Genomic DNA, 24,716 nt, shown 5'->3' with positions numbered 1-24,716 from the left:
GGTTGAATCTGCTGTTGCCACTGTTGCTGATTTGCAAGAAATTACAGTTGATACCACTGAGTCTGATTCACAAAAATCTGAAAATGAATTGAGAAGTCTTATTGCTGATGACCAAGAAGATAACTCATCTTCTTTAGTTAAGCGTATTGCTCAATGGAACAGAATTGAAGCTTTGTTCTTGGAACTCCAAAATAATAAGGCTAAGGTTCAAAATCTTACTGAAAATCTCAAATATGAATTTGAAGACATTGATGCTCTTGCTGATGATTACAATTCCCAACTCGGTGCATTGAAGAATATTTCTGAATCATTAAATGAACGTCTTCAAGAACTCAAGGAAACAGAAGATAAAGTTGCCAATAAGGAAAAGAATATCAAGGATTTGAATATGGAATTGCAATCTATTAATGCTGCTATCGCCGAATTGGAAAACGCTATGGCTCAAACCAAGTCTGCCTACAATGCTAAGAATAGACAAAGAGAAAAGGCTGTTAAGGAAAGAGAACAATTAGAAAAGAGACTCGAAGAACTTGATGTTATTTTGTCCACAGCTGCTGATATTCAAAAGGATTCTGAAGATAGAGAAAAGGCCAAGCTTCTCGAACTCGAAAAAATTCGTGAGGAGATTTCTGCTCTCACCGTTGAAGTTGATGCTTACACTCAAGAAGTTGCTGAATTACAAAAGAAGCTCACTAACATTGACAAAAAGCTTACTAGAATTGAAAATGAAGTTATTAACGCTGCTGAATCTGTCAAGAAGAAGTATTTGGAACAATTACGTCTCAAGGAAAGTTATGAAAAGAGTAAGGACGAACTCTTGTCCAAGATTCTTGAATTCGAAGAAGATGATGATGAAAAGGCTGAAATGTTGAAGAAGAAACAACAACAAGAAAGAGATGACGAACTCAAGAAATACGAACAAATGATTGAAAACCAAAAGACCAAACTTTTGAAGGCCAAGCAAGATGTTTCTTCCAAGCTTCAATCATTCTCCAACGATCTCAAGAAGAGAGTTGCCAAACTTAAGGAACTCAGAGAAGAAGAAGAAAAGATTTTGGCTGAATTGGCTAGACTCAGAGATAGAATTACTGAAAAGACTAATGAAAAGCAAAGCAGTGCTATTGAAAAGGAAAAGCTTAACAAGCTCTTGGATGACAAGTCTGATGCTGCTCGTTCTCTTGAAATTGACACTGCTGCTTTGAAGGATACTCTTGATACTCAAGATATCACCCTTAAAGGTAAAAAGGATAGTGCTCAAACAATTGCCTCAGAATTGGATGCTGAAACAGTTTCTCAAGGAGTTATCAAGTCCTCTCTTGATGAACTCAATGCTCAATTGAAAGAAAAATACGATAAGGTTAACGGTGGTTTGAATGCACTCCAGAAATTGAGTGATAAGATTACTGCCATGAAACGTGCAGCTGCTTTAAGAGGTTCTGCTTACTCTGAACAAAGAGCAGACTATGTCAAGTTCAAGTCTGAACTTGAAAAGGCTGTTCAAGAAGCTGACAAGATGTTCCTTGACAGAATTAAGAAGCTTGAAGATGAAATTCAAGCTCTTAAGTCATCTAAGAATGAAGAAACTAAGTCTGATGAAGCTTTCTAAATTTGTAAACAACTAATTTATTTATAAAATAAAAAACTCAATAAAATAATAATAACTAAATATCAAATTGAGTCAAGATTTATTAAAGTATTTGGGTGGCAGATTTGTTCAAGTCGTACCACTTCTTTAAACCTTCTGTAGAGATTTTAAAAACAAACTTTCCACCTCCTGGAAATTGGATTAAAGATTGATGTGGAATAGCAATATCATTATTATTTTCTACTGGTTGTCCATTTACAAGAATGTTTCTCTTACCAACATTTTGTAACTTGAATGTGAAAACTACTCTCTTATTGCTGGACTCATCTATTGTTCCAGAAAGATCTTCTACATCAGCAACTCTATCAATTTTTTCACCGCTTTCACCAGTGGCAATAATTGTCTTTACAGCAGGTTTTTCTTCAATTGTATAACTCAGTGTAAGAACAGCTTGCTTTCTTGAGATCTTTCCAATATCCTCAGATTCAATACTTAGGTCAACATCTACATTAAAGCTAGAATTCTTTCTTCCAATGATAGATTCTGATTTGTAAATATTTTGCTTAGATTGTATTCCATCAAATACAGCAATTACATTCTCTTCAAATGAGAGTTTAATCTTCTTGGTGCCTGTAGCCTGTTCATCAATATCATTTTCCTTTTCAAGTTTGTGAATTTTCTTTAGTTCATTCTTTTCTGATACCTTATTTTCTATCAATTGAATATTTTGTGCTCTCATTTCCAAATCATTTGGTATTGGAGCATTCAACACCTCCTTTTCCAATTCTGAAAATGTTTTTGTTTCATCATAATCCTCATCTTCATCATCCATCGTCGATCCAACAGCTGTTGGTGTTTGTATTGGTTGTGTTTCAGTGACTGACGAAATATGTTCCTTGATAATTCCTTTTCTTCTCATTCTCTGATAGTGTGCTTCCAATGTTTTTGGACATCTAGATGGATGCAAACAATCCCTATATTTATCATAAATTAATTCGAAATTTAATGGTACCTCCTTATGAGTTTCTGCCTCTTTAAATATAATTTGATTTTCTTCATTTGACCAAGGAACTCGTTTATAATTTTTCACTGATTGTAACATATTCATGTGCTTGCCAGTAATTTGGGAAATTGTCGGATCATATAAAATTGATAACCATCTTTCTGTAATTTCTTCCGTTGTGAAACTCCTCTCAAACTTGATTGATCCTCTAATTTCCTCTGCTGACATTCCCTTCTCTACTCCTTTAATTAATAAATAATCATCATGAGGACACCACTTGTAAAATTTAGATAATTGATGTGTTTTAGAAGTACAAATTATTGTTGATGATGTATCATTTGTTGGTAACGATGATGATAATGGTATTGTATTACTATTAGAATTACTATTCACCAATTCATTTGTTGTTGGTCCACAATTCTCTTGGTTGGTCATTTTTTATTAAAAAATTAAATTATTTATTAAAGATTTAATTTGTTGTATTAATAAAATTAAATTAATTGAATTCAATCGAATAAAACTATACAGTGACAGAGTCAGCGAATCATCATCTAGTACAGCAGTAGATCTATTGACAAGTAAACTGTAAACATAATTGTAAACGATTTTGTATCAATCACATATCAGTAAAACAACTCTTTTCACTTGTTTCAGTTCCTCAATCCGCTCCTTCTTATTTGTAAAGCATTTGACAAGATACTTTGATGATTTTTCAATGATTAGATATTCTACAATGATTTTCCAATGTACACAATAACTGCAAAAGATGAGATGATCAGTTAGGATGTGAATACACAATTATTGAGATGAAACACGTGCTCTGACCAATGGTCTACTCTGGCATTCGTCATAAAGTCTGTCAACCATCTTCGTAAATAAGAAAACAAAGGACAAAAACGCACCTATCACCAGTCAATCAAAACATTTACACAAAAAAAAGAGATTGTTACCACGCCAGAACAGAGTCATTATCCTGACTGAATTATTAACAAATATTAATTGGGACCACAGACTCTAGCTTTCCTATTATTCTGTTGTACCATACCACACAATATAAACAAGATGAGTTTCCAAACACATCACAGAGGTACAAAATATCATCTGGGTGGATCATCATCGCCTTCTTCACCATCAACACATTCTCCAAATAGTGGATCCCTTTTCACTGCAAATATTACAACTCCAAATTCTTCATCTCCAATTGTATTTAATTCATCATATAGTGCAGATTCATTGGAAGAGGGTAGACATGAATTTTCCAATAACATCAACTCAGCATCCTCAACCTCCAATCCTACAACAACAACATCATCTAAAAACTATACGTATACCAATCCTAAACTTCCTAAGAATCAGCAACAACAAAAACGTTTTCTAGTCAATATTTTAATATGTTTAGCCATTGTGATTGTTACATTTGTTTTGGGTTATCTTGTCTACAGTAAATTATTTAATAGCAATAATGGCGCCAAATTGAAAGGCTACGGAAGAGAAAACAATGACCCAACCCGATACACCAACAATAATGATCAGGCTTTAGAGAGGGTTCGTTCAAGGGAGAATAAGAGTAAAAATCTCAAGTACACTTCCGAAGATGATGAGCAGAATGAAACCTATGATAGTAAGAGAGCAGAACAGAGAAGAACACCACGTAGAGGATCTAAGGAGGAGAATGATGTTATCAGAGAAGGTGAATCAAAGACAACTATTGTACATGAGGATTATACTACCTATTCATCACCAACTGAAAAGTTTATGTGGCGTGGTATGTTTGGTGAGAGAATGGTTACTCTCTCCGATTGTCCTGTTCCATTCAGAAGTAAGAATGGGAAATTACTCAAGAAGGTTGCAAATACTATTTACACCTATTTAACTCAACCGATTGGATCTGAAAATTATGAAGAAGTGATTAATGCTGAAAAAATTACTGAAAGTGAAAATTTGCAAATTGACTGGGCATCTACTTTAATTAGTACTGCTCCAGATTGTACTTCTAGTGCTCTCTTAAATAAGAGAAGTGATAGTGAATTTCTCATATTTTGTGAAAATGCAAAATCCGAACCATTCTTAGCTCTTAGTCGTGATTCAAATGGTGATGGAACTGCCACTTCACCAAGTGCCTTTGTTAACATTAAGGAAAAGAAATTGGATTCTTTAACATTTGAACCAACCAAGAAGGTAATCAAATTATCCAAGGATCAAATTAAGGATACTGAAATTATTGTTGCCAAATGCAGCAAGGGTTCCGATAAAGCAAAGAAGACTTCAAGAGATATTGTAACTCGTGTTGCTTTCAATCCTGAGCTTAAGAAAGCTGCAGAAGAAACCTATACTAAACGTGTTAAAAAATTGGAAGAAACTGACAAGACTTTGAAGGATCAATCTAAGAAACCAAAACATGAATATCATCAATTTGCTGCCAATATTGAATATGAATACGAAATGATGCACCCAGTTAATATTTTGAATATTATTCTTGATGGAACCTCTAGAAGTAATTTCATTAGAGAACTCCCAAGAACTGTTAATGTTCTTGAAGAAATTGAATTGGACCAAAAACGAACCATGTTTAAAAAACCAAGCAAGCATAGAGTTTTCCAATTTTTCAGATACAATACTGTTGGACATAGTTCAAGAGAAAACATTTTCGCACTCGAAAATGGCTTAAAGATTTCTCCTGCCTTTATGAAGAATTACTTTGAAGAAACATCTGGAAACTTTGAAAAGGATGAACCAGCAAGACAACAAAAACTCTTGACTGAAACCTTAATTGGAGCCAAAGAAGGGGATTCAAGCAAGTTAATTACTCACAACATTTGGAATATTGCCAAACAATTGGGTTACGTTACAATGTTCACATCAAGTGAATGTCCTTACATCAAGGTTAAGGATCCAAATAAGAAGAAACTCATGGACACATCTTCACATCTCTTCAATGCTTGGCATCGTGCTGATCACAACTTGCTCTCATTAGCTTGTGAAAAGCATTTATTCAAGTCTTCAAATAACAGAAAATGTTTAGGATCAAAGGACTTGTTCGAGCACATGTTCGACTACACTACAGACTTCTTTGCAAAGTATCCTGGAACTGCCCGTTTTGCCACTATTCACTTTGAAGAGTCAAAACATATTAGAAGTCGTACATTAATGAATGCTCTTGATATTTCATTGGCTAGATTCATTGTTGATATTACCAAAGAACATCCACACACTCTGATTGTACTTTCCAGTGGTAATGGTATTTCACATGGACCATTCTATGTTACTGATGTAGGCCAAAAGGAACACCAACTTCCTCTTTTGAATTTAGTTGTTCCAGAACATTTACAATTGAGACATAAGGATATTTTCACTAATTTGGCTCGTAATCAACAACAATTAGTGACACCATTCGATCTCTATGCCTCACTTGCTCATTTTATGCTCTTCCCTCAAGTTGAGCTTCCAGCTCACTATAGTTTGATTCATCATGTGAGTACTGAACAAGAAGAAAAGGAAGAGAAGGATGAGTATGAAGCCCTTGCTAAATCTATCTTACAGCCAATCCACAATCCAAGATTCTGTAAACATGCTGGAGTTGATCCAAGATGGTGTTCTTGTAACAAGTATGAAACGCTTGATTTCAATACTCAACCATACTCTGCTATTGTTTCTACGATTGTGAAATCTGCTGTATCCTATGTCAACAAGATTGTAAAACCACATAAGGAAACTTGTCTTCCAATTGAATCCAAATCTGTCCTCAAAGCTAGCAGAATTACCTTACAATTACCTGAGGAATCAGAGGGAAGAACAGTAAGCGCCTACACTTCTGTTTTGTTTACTACTCAAACAGATGACGTTTTTGAAGCAGATTATTCAATGACATCAGAAAGAACACTGGACAAATTAATTGCTGTTCGTCGTGTTTCTCTCGTTGAACATCATGATGAATCAGTCAGAAATAGAGAAACTGTAATTTGCGATAAGGTTAAAGGATTTGAAACCAATCCAGATCTCTGTATTTGCAGACAAGACTAAGTTTTTGTACATTATGCGATATCATAATAAACATTCATCCGAAAATAACTTTTCAATAATAATACTAGTGTTCATATTATCTTTTAGAAATTATGTTGTTATTATTAATAAATATTCCCTCTATCGGGTTACAAAGAGCCAAATCATACCCAAACAAGTTTAAATCCTCTATTATTATCATACAAAATTTAAAGAATTATTCTTGTTGAGATGTTCGGGCAGCTCTTCTTCTGAGTGCTTCTTCTTTAGCCCAACTTTGAACGCTATAATCTGGCTTGAAAGCAAGACCAATAACTAAAAGAAGAACACCTCCGTACATGAGTGGGAGGAATCTCTTTTCCCATCCTTGTGATTTATATTGTTCTCCTTGAGCAATACCAAAGAGTCTACCATCATTATCCGTATATGGTTCTTCGTGATGATGTTCATCATGATGAGAGTCGTGATGTTCGTCATGATGACCACCTCCTCTTTGTGCAATGTTAGTTTGGAAAGATCTAACACCAGCAAAATTTCTAGCGATGATTTGTCTGCTGGCTTGAGAACGAGCGAGTGATTTGAAGAGCATTTTTTAAATTAATAAAAAAATTAAAAATATTTATTTTTTGATTAATATGTAGTGATGAAGAAAGCTGGAATGTGTTTTGTTAAGATAAATGGGAAAGTTGAGCTCGGAAGAGTTGAGATTTAAATGTTTAAATTGTTATACAACAAAAATTGAGCTTTTCAACAAATCAATCCAGCTTCAAGATGACAAATCCACCTCGGATTTCTCCACCAATATTATAAAGATCATCTCATTCTGTTTGATTGAAGGTGTATTTAAAGATTCATCACAACAATGATTCTTTGCAGTATTGTAGACAACATTAAATAATAATATGAAGACGATTTAAATAAATTAAAAAAAATGATTTCAAACACTCCTTCATCAAATCCTCCACCATCATCGTCATCGGCAACACCACAACCTGTTACCATCACAAAAAACACACCTCACACACAATATATTTACGGAGAAAAATTAGTTGTAACTCCATTAGGAGCAGGAAATGAAGTCGGAAGAAGTGCAGTCCTTCTACAATTCAAGGGAAAGACTGTTCTTTTTGATTGTGGTATTCACCCTGCATTCACTGGTATGGCTAGTCTTCCTTTCTTTGATACGATAGAACCTAGTGAAATTGATTTAGTTTTAGTAACACATTTTCATTTGGATCACTGCGGAGCACTTCCTTACTTTACTGAACATACAAATTTCCAAGGAAGAGTATTCATGACTCACCCTACTAAAGCTATCTATAAATTATTGTTGACTGACTTTGTTAAAGTGAGTGATGTTCATGTAGATGATCAACTTTTCACAGAACAAAATTTACTTGATTCACTGAAGAAAATTGAACTTATTGATTATCATCAAGAATTGGAACATAATGGAATTAAATTTTGGTGTTATAATGCTGGACACGTATTAGGAGCAGCCATGTTTATGGTAGAAATTGCAGGTGTAAGAGTTTTATATACAGGAGACTTTTCTAGGCAACCAGATAGACATTTACTAGGAGCTGAAACACCAACAATGTCACCTGATGTTCTTATTGTAGAATCTACTTATGGTATTCAAGTACATGAAAGTCAATCTGAAAGAGAAAAACGTTTTACACAAATGGTTACTGAAATTGTTAAGAGAGGAGGTCGTTGTCTTATACCCGTATTTGCTTTGGGAAGAGCACAAGAGCTTCTTCTCATTCTAGATGAATTTTGGGAAACACATCAAGATTTACAACATATTCCTATTTATTATGCTTCTTCCCTTGCTAAGAAATGTATGACCATTTTCCAAACTTATATTAACATGATGAATGACAAGATTAGAAAACAATTTGATATTCACAATCCTTTCGTTTTTAAGCATATCAGTAATTTGAGATCTATTGAAGACTTCCAAGATAATGGTCCTTGTGTCATTATGGCCAGTCCTGGTATGCTTCAATCTGGTTTGTCAAAGGAATTGTTTGAATTGTGGTGTCAAGATGCCAAGAATGGTGTTATCATTGCTGGTTATTCAGTTGATGGTACACTTGCTAAGAAAATTATGAGTGAACCTGAAACTGTTACACTTTCAAATGGTAATACAGTTCCATTGAGAATGAGTGTGAGAACTATTTCATTCTCTGCTCACTCTGATAAGGCACAAACAGAGGAATTTATTGGAACTATCAAACCTCCTCACATTATTTTAGTACACGGAGATCTTGCTAATTGCAATCGTTTGAAGCATTCACTTCAAAGCAAGTTTACAGACAGCAAGGTTTATGCACCAAAGAATTGTACAAGCATTAATATTATGTTCCAAGGTGAAAAGAGAGCCAAGGTTTTAGGTCAACTTGCAGTTACAAAATATGAAGATGGTGACGAAATTAATGGTATTCTTTTGCATCACAATTTCCAACATTTACTTTTGAACGAAAAGGATCTTAAATTGTACTCTGATGTTTGTTGCTCTGGTGTTAAGCAAACACTCCTTGTACCATTGAATGATACAGTACCATATGAACAATTAATTAGATCAGTATTTAGCAATGTAACTTTGGAAACCGAACCTACCGAAGTTCAAGTTAAATCAGAAATTATGGACACAACAGATGACAAGAAGGAAGACATCAAATATACTCCAATAGAGTTTGCTGCAGAAGCTGCCAAACCTATTGTCATTTTCATTGATGGTGTTGTCAGAATTGAATTGAGATTACAAGAAAAGACACCATGTGGTGTCATTGAATGGCCAAGTAGTGCAGCAAATGACACTATTGTTGATAGTATCTGTAATTTAATCTTATATACTGACAAATCTTTCCATGAAAGTTTACTCGATGAAGGAAAGGATGAATTGAAAATGTTATATTGCATTCAACAAATGCTTAAAGAACATTTTGGAGAATGCACATGTAGACTCTCAGAAAATAGAGAAATTGATGTTGTAGATAAGGAAGATAAGGTCATTGTAAAGGTCTCTAGCATGGGTGAAATTATCGAATGTGTTGAGGAAAGAAATCGAGGATTTTTGGAAATTGTCATTCGAAGAATTTTCATGTCAATGTTCCCACTTCCAACCATGATGGGTTGTTTGGATGATTGTGATCATGGTCACTCTCACCATTAAATAAAATCCATTCATTATTTATTGAAATCAAAAGAATTCCAATTATTTCTTCTCAAGAAAAATCAAAATAAATCAAAATTAAATTTGAAAAAAATTGAATGAAAAACGTATTGAGAGTTTTTTCTTTTAAATTTAAACAAACATCCACAACAATAAGAAATTGCAATTTTTTGGAGAGTTCTCCATTATTATTGAGTGTACAAAATTCCTCTTCCTCATCATTGCTTGTTGGAAATAATTCCGTAGAGTTGAAACGAGATATTAATTATTGTCTATTATTGAATAAGAAGAAGAATAATTTATTATTATTGGCCAATACGAACATTAATTGCCTAACCATGCCTCCACAACAACGTAAATATTATGCAGTCGCAAAGGGAAGAACTCCTGGAATTTATAAAACCTGGCCAGAATGTGAAGCTCAAGTGAAGGCTTTCTCTGGAGCAAAATTCAAATCATTCACCAGTATGGAACAAGCACAAAAGTTTATTGATGAGGAGAGTAAATCAGCATCACCTGTTGTTGAAGTTGCTTCTTCGGAATCATCTGAAAAATCACTCAAGAGAAAGAGTTCAGCTTCGGAAGGTGCTTCTTCTTCCTCGACTGTGGCTTCTTCATCGAATGATAGTGAAACAGCATCTCCTAAAAAGAAGAAGGTGAAGAGTGGTGCTGTATATAGACAAGTTTATACAGATGGATGTTGTTTTGCTAATGGAAGTGAAAATAGTATTGCTGGAGTTGGCTGCTTTTTTGGAGATGATGATCCTTTGAATTATAGTGGATATTTAGAAGGTCCACCTTCTAATCAAAGAGCTGAAATTAAGGCAGCAGCAATTGCTCTTAAATTACTTCCAAATGAGGAATATGTGGAAATTTTGACAGATTCAAAATATGTGATAAATGCAATGACATTGTGGAGATTTGTTTGGGAAAAGAATGATTGGAAGACTGCTTCTAAAAAAGACATTCAAAATTTGGATTTATTTAGAGAATTAATTGCTGAAATTAACAAAAAGACAGATGTTAAATTTACCTATGTTGCAGGTCACACAAATATTTATGGAAATGAAATGGCTGATAAATTAGCAAAATCAGGAGCATTAAGTTAAATTTTTATTGGTTATATTTTTGGTTATACTTTTCAGAGGATTCTATTAAATCGAATGGTAATTGAGAAATGATTTCGAAATATTTGACAGTGTTACCGATAACATCCTTATCTAATACTAGAGCATATTGGTCATAATACTTAGCTAGGAATGATCTGTCCTTCAAGATACTTTCAAAGAATTCAGCCATAAGACCTCTATTCAAAGCGTAACAAATAAATGTCTCGAATTTAAAGTCAAAGTCTAAAGGATTATCAACTGCCTCGTTCACAAAATCAATTGCAGTTGGTAAATTGATACCTCCAATGTCAATAGCACTGATTCTCTTTTGTTCAGCAACATCTTGAATGAATTGCCAAATGTGATATTTTGAAATGAAACCACTCTTGAACTTGTGATTGAATATTTCTGCAACTGTTGGTACCAACTTTTTACGAATCAGCTCACCAATGTTACTCTTCTCCCAATCTTCCTTGCCACTGAGTTCTAAATTAGATTTAGTTTCAGTTCTATTCGATACAAAGTAGTGTACAATCGATCTGACAATACCTTTCAGTCTGGAAACTGGAGAAGCAGCCAACACATCAGTTGATGATCTAAGTGAGAATGTGAATTGGAACATGGCCAATAATGACATGAGTGGGTAAATATCATCTCTGTATCTTCTATCAAGAACTACAGAATCCAATTCGTAGCAATCCTTTAGGTAGGCGTCAGATGTTAACAATAATTCAACCACAAACATGAAAGAACGTTCAGAGAGGAGGTAGTAAATAAATTGGACTGAAAGAGCTTCGTTTTTCTTTTCCTTCTTCAATCTTTTAACCAATTCGTTAGAATCAAATGAATCGACAAGTTTACCAATGTGATCATTGGATGCCTTCAAACCACTCAGAATTTCATATGGATCCTTAGACAAGTAGAAGAAACGTTTCTTTGTCTTGTGATTCAAAATATCGTAGAGAACTTTGATCAAGTTTTGGCCGAATACATTGTCTCTCTCGACGACATACATTTCCTCTTCAGAATGTGAGCCTTCTCTTGATTCACAGAAAGCTCTGAGCTTGTTGACATGATAAGTCAATCTTTGTAACAGTTCATTATCTGAATTCATGCTCTTGCTTTGGAATATTTCAAAGAGGTACTTTTGTTTTTCCTCTCTGGACAAGGATGAGTAATCGGTGAGCCCTTGAACTTGACGAAGCTTTCTTGTCATGTTGAATGAATCATTTTCAACATCAATTTCATCAAAATCATCAGAATGCAAAGCTTCTTTCATGAATTCTTGTGGATACAATTTGATCTTTTCGATATTTTCCTTGTTTGTAATTTCCTTGATGGTTACTTGGGCACGTTCGATGGCATTTTGAAGTTGAGTCTTGGATTGTTCAGCAATATCTTCGTTCAATAATTTGTTAGCAATTTCAATTGCATTTAACAATTCTTCCTTAGCATGAACGTCAATAGCATTGTTAATTTGTTCAATCAATTCAAGAGGTGACATATTTTCTCTTCTCAAATTGTTCAACTTGGCATTTGCCATTTTGAGTAAATTTCTTGGCATGGTATCTGAATTCTTACCAATGAAATCTTGTAATTTCTTCAAGTCCTTTCTTCTAATCAATTCATTCAACTCATCTTCCAATTGAACATCGTTTGTCTTTTGAGTCATTGCAGCACCAACAAGAATATTCACATCAATGTTCTCCTTTGAGGCCTTTCTCAAAATGTCATCGTAGCTTCTTGCTGTTGCCTTTCTCTTTTGAATTTCTCTAACATACATGTTGAAAGTCTTCTTCATTCTCACCATGTTTGCTAATTCAATTGCTTCATCTTCCAAGGAAGGAATATCCGAAACATTTTCTAATAAAATTTCAACCTTTTGGAAATTGAAAATTTCAGCTGAAATATCCTTAAATCTCTTCTTTTCTTCTTGGATTTCATTGTAGAGTTTGAATTCCATAGCAACCTTCTTTTCAATCTTTTCGAGTGATTCTTGTTGTTCTTCAGAGAGTTCACGTGGATTTCTCTCAGCAAATTCTTTAAATTTGAGAACCTTTTCAACATCCTTGTAGGAGTATTCCTTTTCAACACCAACACCAGACAACTTTCTCATAAAGTCAAAGGTATTCAAATTGTCAACAACTTCATCAATGATCTTTTGAAGTTCAGGAAGTTCTGCAACAAGAGCTGGTTTGATTTCTGCAGTATTGATTTGGGCAAGTTTTTGTCTCAACATGTCGTATTGTTGATCGTCGAGAAGTTTCTTCAAAGTCAAAGCAATGTTTGAAGCTTCTTGTTTGTAAATTCTCTTGGTTTCACGTTTGAGTTCATTGTATGTATTGTTAGCTCTCTTGGTCAACTCTCTATAGTCCTTTGTTTCTCCGTATCCTTTACGTTTACTAGCCAACTTTTTCTTACACTTTTCAATGAGATATTGAGCTTCTTCCAATTTGAAAACTCCCTTTTCAGTCTTATCAAGAATAGTATTCAATTTCTTTTGGTACTTTCTGATATTTTCAATTTCCTTGAGGACCTTTTCAGCTTCATCAACGAGGGCCTTATCAATGTTGGTATAACCTTCAGCTCCAATCTTGACCTTTTCAATTTCCTTCTTGAGTTTAGAATGATTACTCTCAATATCCTTTCTAGTTTGTTCAATAACTGACTTGAAATTGTGATTGTTGGATTTGTTGGTAATGAAATCTTTGGTATTTTCTTCGAATGTCTTTTGGATTTTGCCTTCATAAATTCCCAATGCTTTGGCGTTTTCAATCAGACAAATCAAACGATCGGCATCTGAGTCAAAGCTGGTATTCTTCTTCTTTCTATCGATGACTTCGGCAATTTGTTGATCAATGTAGATCTTTTGCTTTTCCTTGTCGTACTCTTGTTTGTACTTTTCAACTTCCTTTACGAAACCAGCTCTCTTGGCTATATCAACAGCTTCGAGAATTCTTCTCTCATTATCTGTATCAACACCTCCAGCAAGTAAATATTCGATTCTTGTCATGAGTAAGTGTTTGTTAATGACAACTTCCTTTTCAGTTTTGATACTCTTGAGATAGTCAGCAAGTACTTTGTAGATTTCTTCCTCACCTCTTTCCTTCTTGATAGTTTCAATGTGATCCAACATTCTACTCATTTCAAGGAAATCTCTGTTAATGAAAGCAGTTTGAAGTTTTTCCTTGATGAATTCTTGTAAACGAACATCAGCTAAGAATTCACTAGCTTGAATTCTCAAATCTCTAATACTCATAGTTTCTTGAGGATCTCTCTTACCAACCAATGCATCAGCGTAGGCCAAATATTCTCTAACTTGGTTAACATCTTTAGAACTAATGGCTGTTCTGAGCTGATTGTGGACTTGTAAAATATCTTCAGTTTCGTTCATCTTTTCCTTGAAACCTTGAGACTTTTCCAAGTCAAATGAATCAAATTCATTATCCTTTACATGTTGAACTAAATCCTTATCAAAATACAAAGTAGAGAGAACAGTTATAAAATCTTCAAAAACGTCCATATTTTGCTTTGGAACCAAACAAAGTGGATATTCACTAGGAACATCAATCAATACACCCTTCTTCTTATTTCTGTAAACTCTTGAGATTTCAGAGAGTTTAATTCTTCTCTTGAATGATTTTTGCTTCTTTGGATCAAAGACGTAGAGAGCTCTATTAGTAATGACAATGGTACGATTTTGATACTTGTTTCTCTTATTCTTCTTACCAAGGAGACCAGCAAATAGCACTTGTTTATCACCAAATTCACTCATAACTCTACATCTAATTGGTTCCAAATAGAGTTTGATAAAATCATGCTTCTTATCGATTTGGAGAATGGATGTTGATTCGAGAATATTCTTTTCATTCAAGTCAATTGGATCTTCCTTTTCAGTTGTTCTAACTGCTTGTCTTACATCATTGACAAAGAAGATTTTAAGTTGCAAACCTCTTTGTGAAAGGAAAATTGCTGAAATATAATCAAAGAATTCAATCTTTTTCAAGTAGATTTCATTTTCTTGTTCCTTAAAGAGAGCAGAACAACTGTTAGCAAATGATTTCCCTCTAATTCTCTCTTCATCTTGAACAGTAATGGATGTCTCATCGGCACCTCTTGTTTTTTTAGTTTCTGTGAATTGGAATAGAATATCGTACATTTCCTCTCTGTCCTTCTTTCTTACAATACCAACAATGTCATCCTCATAACCAGATTGAACAATGTGAACAATATCATTCACTCTGACCTTTGTTTCAGTTTTGAAACTCTTCGAGTCAATAATGTACAAATTTCTGTTACCCAACACGAGAAGTGCTTCCTTGTATTGATTCTTATTACCGACTACTCTTGGATTGAACCACACAACTTCGTGAGCCCAGTAACAGAATTTGTCCTCTTGTTGAAGAGTTTCCTTACACTTTTCCTTAGCATCTGCAAAATCATGAGGAACGAGAGTAGTGATGGATTTTTCATCAACTTTTTCTGATTTTTGAGAACGTTTAGTTTCAAAGCTGATTAATTCTTCTTCCCATTCTTTGACTTCTGCTATTGGTTGAGTCAATTCAACACGTTTACCATCATCAAAATAACGAGAATGTTCTCTTTCAATTGGGAAGATTGACATGATATTTTGGAATCTTCTCTTATCAAATTGATCTTCATCGTTCTTACGATTTCCAGCACCACTGTGTGATGATCCATCATCGAAAATAACTGAAGATCTATCAGAAACCTTATCAAACATGACAGAGTGTCTTCTAGCAACACTTGATTCGGCCAATTTTTGAGAATTTAACAAGTCAAACAAATTTCCTTTTTCTTTTCCTTTCAAAACTCCACTTCTTCTTGATCTTGTTGAACTTCTACTTCTTGCACTGAGACCACTCATATTATCATCATCTTCGTCATTTTCCAATTCATCTTCTTCATCAGAAATATTTGCCTCCGTTCCAATATCTTCATCTTCAAAAGTTGTCTTTTTCCTATTGAGAATAGATCCAATACCAGTTGGACTCGTACCTGCAGTAACATTTGTAGTGGATGGATTAATAATTGGGGTAGCAGAACTTCCAGAAATAATTGTGGAAGGAGTTGATGGAGTAGTTGCTGAACTGTCTCCAGTACCACCACTTGCAACACCACCACTCAATGCACCACCACCACCACTATTAGGTGGACTCTGTGAAAATAGACCACCTGTATCAATAGGTTTGTTCAATGAAAGTCTACTCGAAGATGATCGAACTCTTTGTGAGATGGAAGTTAATTCATTGGTTGCTGATTTTGCAGAATTTCTTGATGAAGCACCACTTGAAAATGTTGATTGATTGGTTTGAGGTGATGATTTTACATATAAATCTTTTTGTGATTCCCATTTCTTTACTTCATTGAACCAATTTGTATACGAATCCTTATTTTCAGTGAAAAATACAAATTGTTTAGTTTTCTTTTTCTTTTCTGCTGTTATTGTTAATTTGTTATCAGATTCATCTCCAACCACTGATTGTAAATCAAGAATATTTATAAATCCAAGACAAGTATCAAGATCGGGTTGATCTTGACCATTCTTTTCATCCTTCTTTACATCAAAATAATAAAGACCATCCTTTCGTACAATTACGTAACGAAGTGGTGCTCGATTGATTAAGTTTTTACCCTTCTTTTTTAAAAAACCTTCAATCAGCTGTTTCGAATAAAAATTAGTTTCGTATTTCGTTATTGTTGTTTGTTGATGATGATGGAGAAAGGAAAATTATTGTTGTAGAATCGTTGATGAACTGTAGTAGCGATGATGAACACTTACATTACCGGACTGGTGAAGACGAAAGTCTACCTTTATCGTGTCTTTGGTCATTTTTTTGAGTGATGATTGATGGGAAAATGAGAGAGCTATCTTGCATCCCAACTAAAGTGGACTTTCATATGAAACTAATTGAAACCATTGGTAATGAAACTATTCGAAACTAATCTAATTTATTGAGGATAGTTATTGCAACATGTAAAAGAGTCGAATATTCTTCATCATTTCAATCACTTGATAATTATCCTGCCTATCAGTTGCCTTATTTCGGTAGGTTTGCACAAGTTGTAATTTTCTATAATGCAAGCTCTCTTTTTGTTGAATAGGATCAGTAACTTCCTTCTTAATCTTATCTTGATCCAATAGACAATTGACTAATTCATCTATAAGATCAGTATCTTCCTTCATCACTTGATTCAGATTAGGTCTGTGATTTTCTACATAGTCATTATAATAAACAATAATTCCTCCTTCAGTAGGTGCTTTCAATGTTGTTGGTTCAATTTTGGAGGTAAAATTGCAAATTTCATCCACAGAAAATGGATTTGATAAACTTCCACTATTTAATGACATGTATGTCAGAGTTTCAAGTGCCTTCATCAAATCAACACATTCTGTTTGGATATATTTGTACTTTGTTGAGAGTGATTTAAGAGCTCTCAAATCATCATTGACATTTTCATTAGGACCTAGTTTGTAATAATAACTTGCCCTCAGTGTGGCAGCTAAAATTATTCCCTTAGTAGCATTGATTTGAAGATAGGGAAAGAATTTAGTCCTCGTCAATCTAATAATTTCACTGGAAATTTGAAGAATTTCATTCAAATCTCTGAAACTTTCATCTGAATTGAGTAGAATTTCTAACCAAATTTGCTTTGTTGTGATGCTCAAACTAAGCATGAGCAAATTACCTGCATTATCTGTGTCATTTCTTTCACTCTCAACAAATATTCTGGAGAGAGACATGTAAGCTTTCATAAATCCCTTTATCTTTTCATAGGTTTCCTTGTCTAGTTTTTTACATCCTCTTGATCTTTCCTCATCTGTGAATTTTAGTTTTCGGTTTGACAATTCCTCAATGGCCTCGAAAAGATATGTGTCTGGGTAGCATTCTTCATTTAGGTAAAGGTCAATTAGTTTTAGCTGAGATTCAATCAATAATGATGTAAAAGATTTGGCATTCTTCAATATCAGTTCTAGATCAGAAATTTCCTTCACCTTTTCGTTTTTCAAAAGGTATGGATCAATACCTGCTTTTACAATTAACATCATGGCTCTGGCCTTTCTTCTTTCACCCTCTCCCAGTAAATAGAGTGATGTAAATTTCATTGAAAGTAGGACGCTTATCGAATCAATGTCATCAAAGTATTTTCCCAATAATTGTTTTCCTTGAAGGTAGAGTTGAGTGGAAACATCTCGATGACCCATCTGTTGTAAACACAGTGCTTGTAATGTAAATAAAAGTGATTGATCCTTTTCAAATTCAAACTGATTCGTATAAAAATCACATCCAGATATTGAGAATGAAGGATGATACAAATTAGATTGATATTCCAAAACTTGTTCCAATTTCTTTCTTTCCACAAGTGGCATTCCACAAGCAATTACATTAAAATATACATCCAGAGTTTGAGTGGTAACAAATCGATAATTCAACTCATTTTGCAATGCATTAATACTCGTTGCATTATTTCCAATTCTATTCAAATTATTTACAATATTTACATAAGGTTCCCCTCTCCTTTCTATATTCTTTGAATTTTCACCACAACGAAATTGATTTGTTCGTTGTTGCTGCTGTTGGTTGACTTATTCGATGATTAGTTAGCTTTCTTCCTTCATCAACAAACACAAAGTTTGGTTGATTTGGTTTTACACTTCTCTTTGGTTTTTCATATATACAATTATATCCTCTCTTTGAACAATAAGAACATGATGGAAGTAATTTGTCACATTTTCTGTGTAATTTTCGACATGACAAACATGTGTATTCATTCTTTTCAACCATTGATGAAGAATTAATTGATTGTACCGGCACAGTATTATTCTGACAGATAGATTGATGTTGGTTCCGATCCGTCGTGTTAATAGAATTATTCATATTTAAATTAATCTCTTCCGAAGTATTAATTTGCTCCTCATTTGTTGGTGAATAGAGAAAGCTTTCAAAGTCATCATCATCAGTGGCTCTACCACTCCAATTACTGTAACCAAAACACGATGATGGCAACATTGTAAAGCCTTTTTTTTCAAGTCTAATGTCTAATTGAACTTCAAGTGGAAAATTTTTGAAGAAAGTTTGACATGTGTTGCTTTAGCACAGGTTTTTATAATTTTTTTGATGCATGTAAGGCGGCTTAGCACAGTGGCAGTGCATCAGTCTTGTAGGCAGTAATGCTGAGATAACTGAGGGTCGAGGGTTCAATTCCCTCAGTCGCCTTTTGTTTTCTTTGCCAACCGACTAAAAGGATTTGGAAATGGCTAAAAATTAATGATATTAAGAGTGAACGAATTGTTTAATTGATTTATTTGTTACGGGTAAAGATTTAAAAGTCAACTGGGAATTTCTTAAAATCAATACCATTCTTTGGATGGACATTCCTATTCTTTTCCTTCTTTTCATCTTCGTTGCTAATCAAACAACGATAATGGACAACTGATTGGTCAGGGAAGATTGCAAAGACAGCATTACCAATAGGTTGTTCACAAACTGGACATGATGTAGTTGAAGTAACAGTTATTGATCTGGTTGTAGCTTTGACATGACGTGCCTTAACTTGCATTGAGGCATTTCTTGCCAATTCATTCTTAATTAAAGTAGTTCTATTATTGTGATGAGTAAATTGAATGGCCTGAGTTAAGAAGGTTGATAATTGCCTCAATTCAGAATGTTCTGGAAGTACGGACAATACTTCAATAATGTTAATATCCGAAGCTCTTCTTTGAAGTAAACTGAGAACACTCATCATTCTACGGAGAGCACTCTCTTCATCATATTCATCAAAAAGTGTTGGATTGGTTGTAATTTCAATCAATCTGATTAAATATGGATTGTAATTACTTGCTTGATTTCCACTCTTTGAAAGTAAAACTGTAGATTTTTGTTCTTCCTCAAAGACAGTATCACAATACTCCTCAGCTCTCTTCAAATCAGTTTTTACAAGGACAGTTAATGCCTCCTCGTGTTTTCCCATAACATGGAAGAGTGAAATCTTTTCCTCATTCAAATTGGATGTTTGAAGTTTCTTGTCGACAATTTCCTTATTGTATCTGCTACTTTCCTTGATGTGTTTCAACAAGTATCCTCTAAATTTACCGAGATCTCCCTGTTCAGTACCTGCTGGAGGGGCAAGTCTCTTATCGAGATTGACAGGATAAATCAAGGTTACATAATCAATCAAACTTATTGCATATTCTGTATGATATCTATTCAAATCTCTATCTGTAATACCTTGACCCTTTGTTTCATAGATTATGTGATGCAAATATTGAACTGTCATGTTGAGAGGGAATGGATTCAAGAATTCCAATACCAAATCTGGGATTGGTGGATTAGCTCTTGGGGCGGTGAAAATCTTGACACTCTTGCTTGGATTGAGTGAAATGATCCATGAAATGAATTCTCTAATGGATGGATTTTGCAATAATGTATTACCATCCATCTGACTTAAAATATCAACAACATCATCCACACCATCGTAACGTTCATAGTAAATGTCACGACTAATGTTACTCTTGAAAATACCCATAACTTGTTGAGTACTTTGCCCAAGATTATGAGCTAACAAGGCAGCGTGTCTCCAACAACCAGTATCTGTCAAGACTTTGAACAATTGTTCAGTATACTTTTCAAAACCAGGTTCGTGCTTTCTCTTTACAATCTTTTCAATGTTCTCATAGCAAGAATGATGATAGTAGGCAAGGGATCTTCTATTGTTTTCATCAAATTCCTTTGAAGCCATGTTTGGATGAGGTAATGTGTAGAGAGCTAACAAGGCATATTCAACTGCAGCTTGTTGATCCAAAGTTTCAGGTCTATATTTTGGATTTGATTGAACCACTTCAAGGAATTCCATCAAGTACATGAAAGTCTTGTGAATGAGCAAGTTGATAAAGTGCTCTGTAAAGTTCATAGCCATATCTTGAGTGATAAAGTTCTGATCGATACCAGCTTTGATTTTCCCTTGTTTAAAGTTTGTAGTCAATTTTTCACGAATTGGTTCACTTGAAATTGAAGACGGGAAGAAACTTGGTGAAATCAAACTAAATTGAGAATGAGAAGAACCGCTATAATACATGAAATATCTCAAAATCTCACGAATATCCTTTCTATCTTCAATGGATAAATACTTTGATTGCTTCATTGATTCTAAGAAGAATCTGAAAGCTTCCTTCGGCCTACCTCTTTCCAAGTTCGCTTTACCATTTGCAAATTGGAATTCCATCAATTCCTTTCTGAAATCTTCACTATTTTTGTCTTGTCTCATTTTGAACAAGTGATGAGCTTGTGGTGAGAGCAACTCTTCTCTCAATGTCTTTAATTGAATATCACTATTTGGAGGAGACAAGTAACGAATGGCATTTGAATTTTCAGTAACCACATAGAAACGATGTTCATCTGCAAATATAGTGGTACCATCCTTATTGTTCAATAATGAATAAACTTTCTTTGCTTGCATAGTTGACTTGGTAGTTGTACTTTCTCTCCAATATAAATTGTAAATATCGAGACTGTCACTCATCAAACAAGCAACATATGGGAAACACAAACAAACACTCAAAGGTTCAGCACCATTTGTGTTAACATAGGCATATTTAAATTCTTCCTTCATGGATTGTAAAGTGTTGGTTCTTTCATAGTTGACTTCTTCAATTTCTGATTGTTCTTCAGAATTTGAACTTTGAATATTACTGGAAAGTGATGAAGAAGAATCAGTAGTATTGTTAGCATTTCCTGCAACACTTGAAACAATATTTGAGGAGGCATTTCTCACATAATACTTTTCACCATCCAAATAGCAAGGTCTCCACAATTTCAATCCACATCTAAAGAGAGCTACCTTTCCTTCTAAATGAATCATACTATTCTTAATATAAACACCCTTTGTTCCTCGAATTTCATCCATATCACTTTCTTTTGTAACAATTGATTGACAGGAAATGAAATTTCTCGTAGTTTGTGAAATATTCAAACTAAATCTCTTATAATACATGACTTCTTTTGATTTTGCACCTTTTGAAAGTAAACAAACAAAGTAAGAATCAACAAATAACATTTCATGAGTTGTCGTAAATTGATTTGAATCTTCCATATCAACTGTTTTAATTTCAGTCAACTCTTGAACACTATCTTCCAACAATTCCTTATATGAAAACAGTGATGCCTTTCCTTTTAACTTTCCACTTTTATAACTCAAAACCAATCTCTGATTTTCACATCTCTTATCCACAGCAAAACATGAAATTTGTTTACCCAAAATTTCTGCCTTTCTCTCAAGAAATTCCTGTTGGATGTTTCGGATCATAACCAAAATATCAATCATGTTGTTCATTCAATACAAAAAGTAACTTGTTTTTAGAGTCAACTTGAATATCTTCAATCGGTGCCTTGTCAATATTGATGGAAACACATTTCTCTGCTTCAATGGCTGAGAAATTATCAATTTTCATTCGATAGATAACTACACGACCATCCCCCAAACCAACAAATATAAAATCATAATCATCAATTACTGAACAAATAGTTTTGATTTGTCCTTGTGGTGAAACGAGGGAATAAAAATCAAATTTTTCATGGATTGTATTGGTGGATGATGATGGAGGTGCCATTTTGATGTTTTGATGCACGATTTTATTCTTCTTCTTCTTGTTTTTGTGTGATCAAAATGATGATGGATGGCAGGCAAATGTCTCCAATTTTTTTTAATGAGAGATTTTGATGGTTTGAAATGTGATGTTTGGCAATGGGCTAAATAAACAAGATATGGTGTTTCTCTATTGAAATTAAATAAATCGTTGAGATGAAATTATCTAATGAATTTAGAGAAACACCTTGTAGATTTAAATAGTTGAGATTTCACTTATTGATTTTGGAATTATTGGAAAACCACTAGCTATTCCAATTGGATAATATTTAATTTTAATCATCATTTTCATATGCATCATTGCACAAATTTCATTAATTTACAAATAAGGTAATGAGAAATGGTAAAAAAAATTTCAACCATTCGAATGTTATTATAAATGATGAGATATTTTTTTAATATTTAAAGATCTTGTGAAAAAATTGATTTCTTGTAATAATTTGCTGATGAAATCCAATAAGCTGAAGTTTCAATTTAGTTTAGATTTGATCAGAAAATATGAAACCAAAATTTGCATCAAGCAATTCAGCGAATCAATGTTCAATAAATACAAGGTTGATCAACCTATTGAATTTCCTCAACAACCTGTTATTTAAACACAACAAGATTCGTCCAGAACTCTTGCCTTCACTGTTCATACAGTCAAAGACTGTAGCGGGATTGTCGCCATATTCCTGGCAGGCTTCCCGTCCAAAATTAACAATTGAAATGTTACAAATATCACACTACTTGATTAACCAATCGTTATATTCTTCATTTCACACAACTACAAAGTGTGAAAAGAAATCAAGTCAAATGTAAATATTTGTAACTTTACTTGAAAATTTTAATGGAATTGGATAATTGATCAGCAACATAAAGAAGGCCAGTTCTCTTGTCAAAATCAAGACCACAAGGAACTTTAATATCTGCCTTGTATGAGCCAACTACATCTCCATCAAAATCAAAGATTATAATTCTTCCAGTATTGGAGAGGAATATCTTTTTACCCAAATAGTCAACTGTTAATCCAGCAGAGTCTTTAAGGCGAATATCATCCACACTTTGAATAATTTTAAAGAGTTTCCATTTGTTTTCTGTTTCTTCATCAAATATACAACAATCTCCATCCAGACATGATATAAACAATCGCTTTGGAGTAATAAATTCAATTCCAAACACCTTGTGAATATGTTCAAAATCCATCTCAGCAATAATTTTACCCTCCTCAGCATCTATTATATCCATTGTTCTGGAAACGCCAGCAAATCTGAATAATTGTTTCTTATTTCCAATTTCTCTTATTGCCATTCCAAACCTGTATTTCTTTTCAATTTTCCATAAAAACTGTGCATTTTCTCCCAAAATCAACAAGTCTTTAACTCTGTACTTTGTCATGCCCCCAAATTCTCCAAAATAAATTGCATCATTGTGTTGGCCATCAAAGTTTTCCTCGATAAACAAACTGTCAACAGGTGTAAGATGTTTAAAACTTGTTAAATATCGCAAGCTTGTCAATTCAAAAAACTTAATTTTCTTTATGTTGTCTTCTGTATCAGACACACATAGACAATGATGTGATGGTGAGACTTTAACATGACACATTAAATTGGAAATTGGTGTTATTTTCGCAACCTCTTCAAAATTCATGGAAAATGGTACAAATTTCTTATAATTTCGTAGTTGAATTTTTAATTGATCAAACAATGAATTGGGGGAGTGATCAAAATTAATTAAATTAACAATTACTTGTGAATCTTCTTCGGTCAATTGAGCCATTTTTCAGATCTATTTTTTTAATATTGAAAAGGAGATTTATTCGAAACTTTATTCTTTGTTATCTGAAGCCAACAAATCACTAAACAATGGCTCAAGAATTAAATCATCTCTATTCAAAATTCCCTTTTCAAAAACTTCATTCCATGTCTTGAGATTAAACAATTCAATATATTTTGAATCGAAATCTTCCAATTTGAATGAAAATGCTTCTGATTTAGTTCTCATACACACCAATTCTTCACCTGTTTTTGGATTCTTGACATTCTTTTCGTATTTTGACTTTTTAATAAAAGTTCCGTAACGATAACCCATTGGATAATCATTCCAATCAACATTCTTATCCTCTTTCAATTTCTCAACAACTTGACGAGCTTTCAATCCATGCATTTCCTTGGTAGAATAGAATGCTGCCCAAAT

General features: G+C 33.7%; 10 protein-coding genes and 1 non-coding gene across 11 annotated transcripts; 3 read left to right on the top strand and 8 right to left on the bottom strand.

Moving 5' to 3' along the window:
• Positions 1-1,732: 1,732 nt before the first annotated feature.
• NAEGRDRAFT_52439 (uncharacterized protein) lies at positions 1,733-3,023 on the bottom strand (the record flags this gene model as incomplete). The annotated part of the gene is made up of 2 exons (XM_002672032.1): positions 1,733-1,774; positions 1,866-3,023. The coding sequence occupies 2 exons, from the start codon at positions 3,021-3,023 to the stop codon at positions 1,733-1,735; spliced, it is 1,200 nt and encodes a 399-aa protein (XP_002672078.1).
• A 627-nt stretch (positions 3,024-3,650) lies between these two features.
• On the top strand, positions 3,651-6,608 carry NAEGRDRAFT_52438 (uncharacterized protein; the record flags this gene model as incomplete). The annotated part of the gene is made up of 1 exon (XM_002672086.1): positions 3,651-6,608. The coding sequence occupies one exon, from the start codon at positions 3,651-3,653 to the stop codon at positions 6,606-6,608; it is 2,958 nt and encodes a 985-aa protein (XP_002672132.1).
• A 196-nt stretch (positions 6,609-6,804) lies between these two features.
• Positions 6,805-7,176, bottom strand: NAEGRDRAFT_72802 (uncharacterized protein; the record flags this gene model as incomplete). Its single annotated transcript, XM_002672031.1, has 1 exon — positions 6,805-7,176. The coding sequence occupies one exon, from the start codon at positions 7,174-7,176 to the stop codon at positions 6,805-6,807; it is 372 nt and encodes a 123-aa protein (XP_002672077.1).
• A 342-nt stretch (positions 7,177-7,518) lies between these two features.
• Positions 7,519-9,768, top strand: NAEGRDRAFT_72801 (uncharacterized protein; the record flags this gene model as incomplete). Its single annotated transcript, XM_002672085.1, has 1 exon — positions 7,519-9,768. The coding sequence occupies one exon, from the start codon at positions 7,519-7,521 to the stop codon at positions 9,766-9,768; it is 2,250 nt and encodes a 749-aa protein (XP_002672131.1).
• A 1,082-nt stretch (positions 9,769-10,850) lies between these two features.
• NAEGRDRAFT_81307 (uncharacterized protein) lies at positions 10,851-16,731 on the bottom strand (the record flags this gene model as incomplete). Its single annotated transcript, XM_002672030.1, has 3 exons — positions 10,851-11,875; positions 12,023-16,560; positions 16,681-16,731. The coding sequence occupies 3 exons, from the start codon at positions 16,729-16,731 to the stop codon at positions 10,882-10,884; spliced, it is 5,583 nt and encodes a 1,860-aa protein (XP_002672076.1). The 3' UTR covers positions 10,851-10,881.
• A 132-nt stretch (positions 16,732-16,863) lies between these two features.
• NAEGRDRAFT_52435 (uncharacterized protein) lies at positions 16,864-18,270 on the bottom strand (the record flags this gene model as incomplete). The annotated part of the gene is made up of 1 exon (XM_002672029.1): positions 16,864-18,270. One exon carries the CDS (start codon positions 18,268-18,270, stop codon positions 16,864-16,866), a length of 1,407 nt encoding a protein of 468 aa, XP_002672075.1.
• Positions 18,271-18,439: 169 nt separating this feature from the next.
• NAEGRDRAFT_72798 (uncharacterized protein) lies at positions 18,440-18,910 on the bottom strand (the record flags this gene model as incomplete). The annotated part of the gene is made up of 1 exon (XM_002672028.1): positions 18,440-18,910. The coding sequence occupies one exon, from the start codon at positions 18,908-18,910 to the stop codon at positions 18,440-18,442; it is 471 nt and encodes a 156-aa protein (XP_002672074.1).
• Positions 18,911-19,028: 118 nt separating this feature from the next.
• NAEGRDRAFT_t613 lies at positions 19,029-19,117 on the top strand. The gene has a single exon. It is a non-coding gene; the product is annotated as a tRNA-Thr (tRNA).
• A 65-nt stretch (positions 19,118-19,182) lies between these two features.
• On the bottom strand, positions 19,183-22,220 carry NAEGRDRAFT_59276 (vacuolar protein sorting 39; the record flags this gene model as incomplete). Its single annotated transcript, XM_002672027.1, has 1 exon — positions 19,183-22,220. The coding sequence occupies one exon, from the start codon at positions 22,218-22,220 to the stop codon at positions 19,224-19,226; it is 2,997 nt and encodes a 998-aa protein (XP_002672073.1). The 3' UTR covers positions 19,183-19,223.
• A 1,134-nt stretch (positions 22,221-23,354) lies between these two features.
• On the bottom strand, positions 23,355-24,299 carry NAEGRDRAFT_52433 (uncharacterized protein; the record flags this gene model as incomplete). The annotated part of the gene is made up of 1 exon (XM_002672026.1): positions 23,355-24,299. The coding sequence occupies one exon, from the start codon at positions 24,297-24,299 to the stop codon at positions 23,355-23,357; it is 945 nt and encodes a 314-aa protein (XP_002672072.1).
• A 48-nt stretch (positions 24,300-24,347) lies between these two features.
• Positions 24,348-24,686, bottom strand: NAEGRDRAFT_72795 (uncharacterized protein; the record flags this gene model as incomplete). Its single annotated transcript, XM_002672025.1, has 1 exon — positions 24,348-24,686. One exon carries the CDS (start codon positions 24,684-24,686, stop codon positions 24,348-24,350), a length of 339 nt encoding a protein of 112 aa, XP_002672071.1.
• Between the last annotated feature and the right edge of the window lie 30 nt (positions 24,687-24,716).

The sequence above is a fragment of the Naegleria gruberi genome (genome assembly GCF_000004985.1).
Source record: "Naegleria gruberi genomic scaffold NAEGRscaffold_56, whole genome shotgun sequence".
In the NCBI taxonomy this organism is placed as follows: Eukaryota; Heterolobosea; class Eutetramitea; order Acrasida; family Naegleriidae; genus Naegleria; species Naegleria gruberi.
Note: the sequence above shows the minus strand (reverse complement) of the source record. Positions and strands in the feature narration are given on the sequence as shown.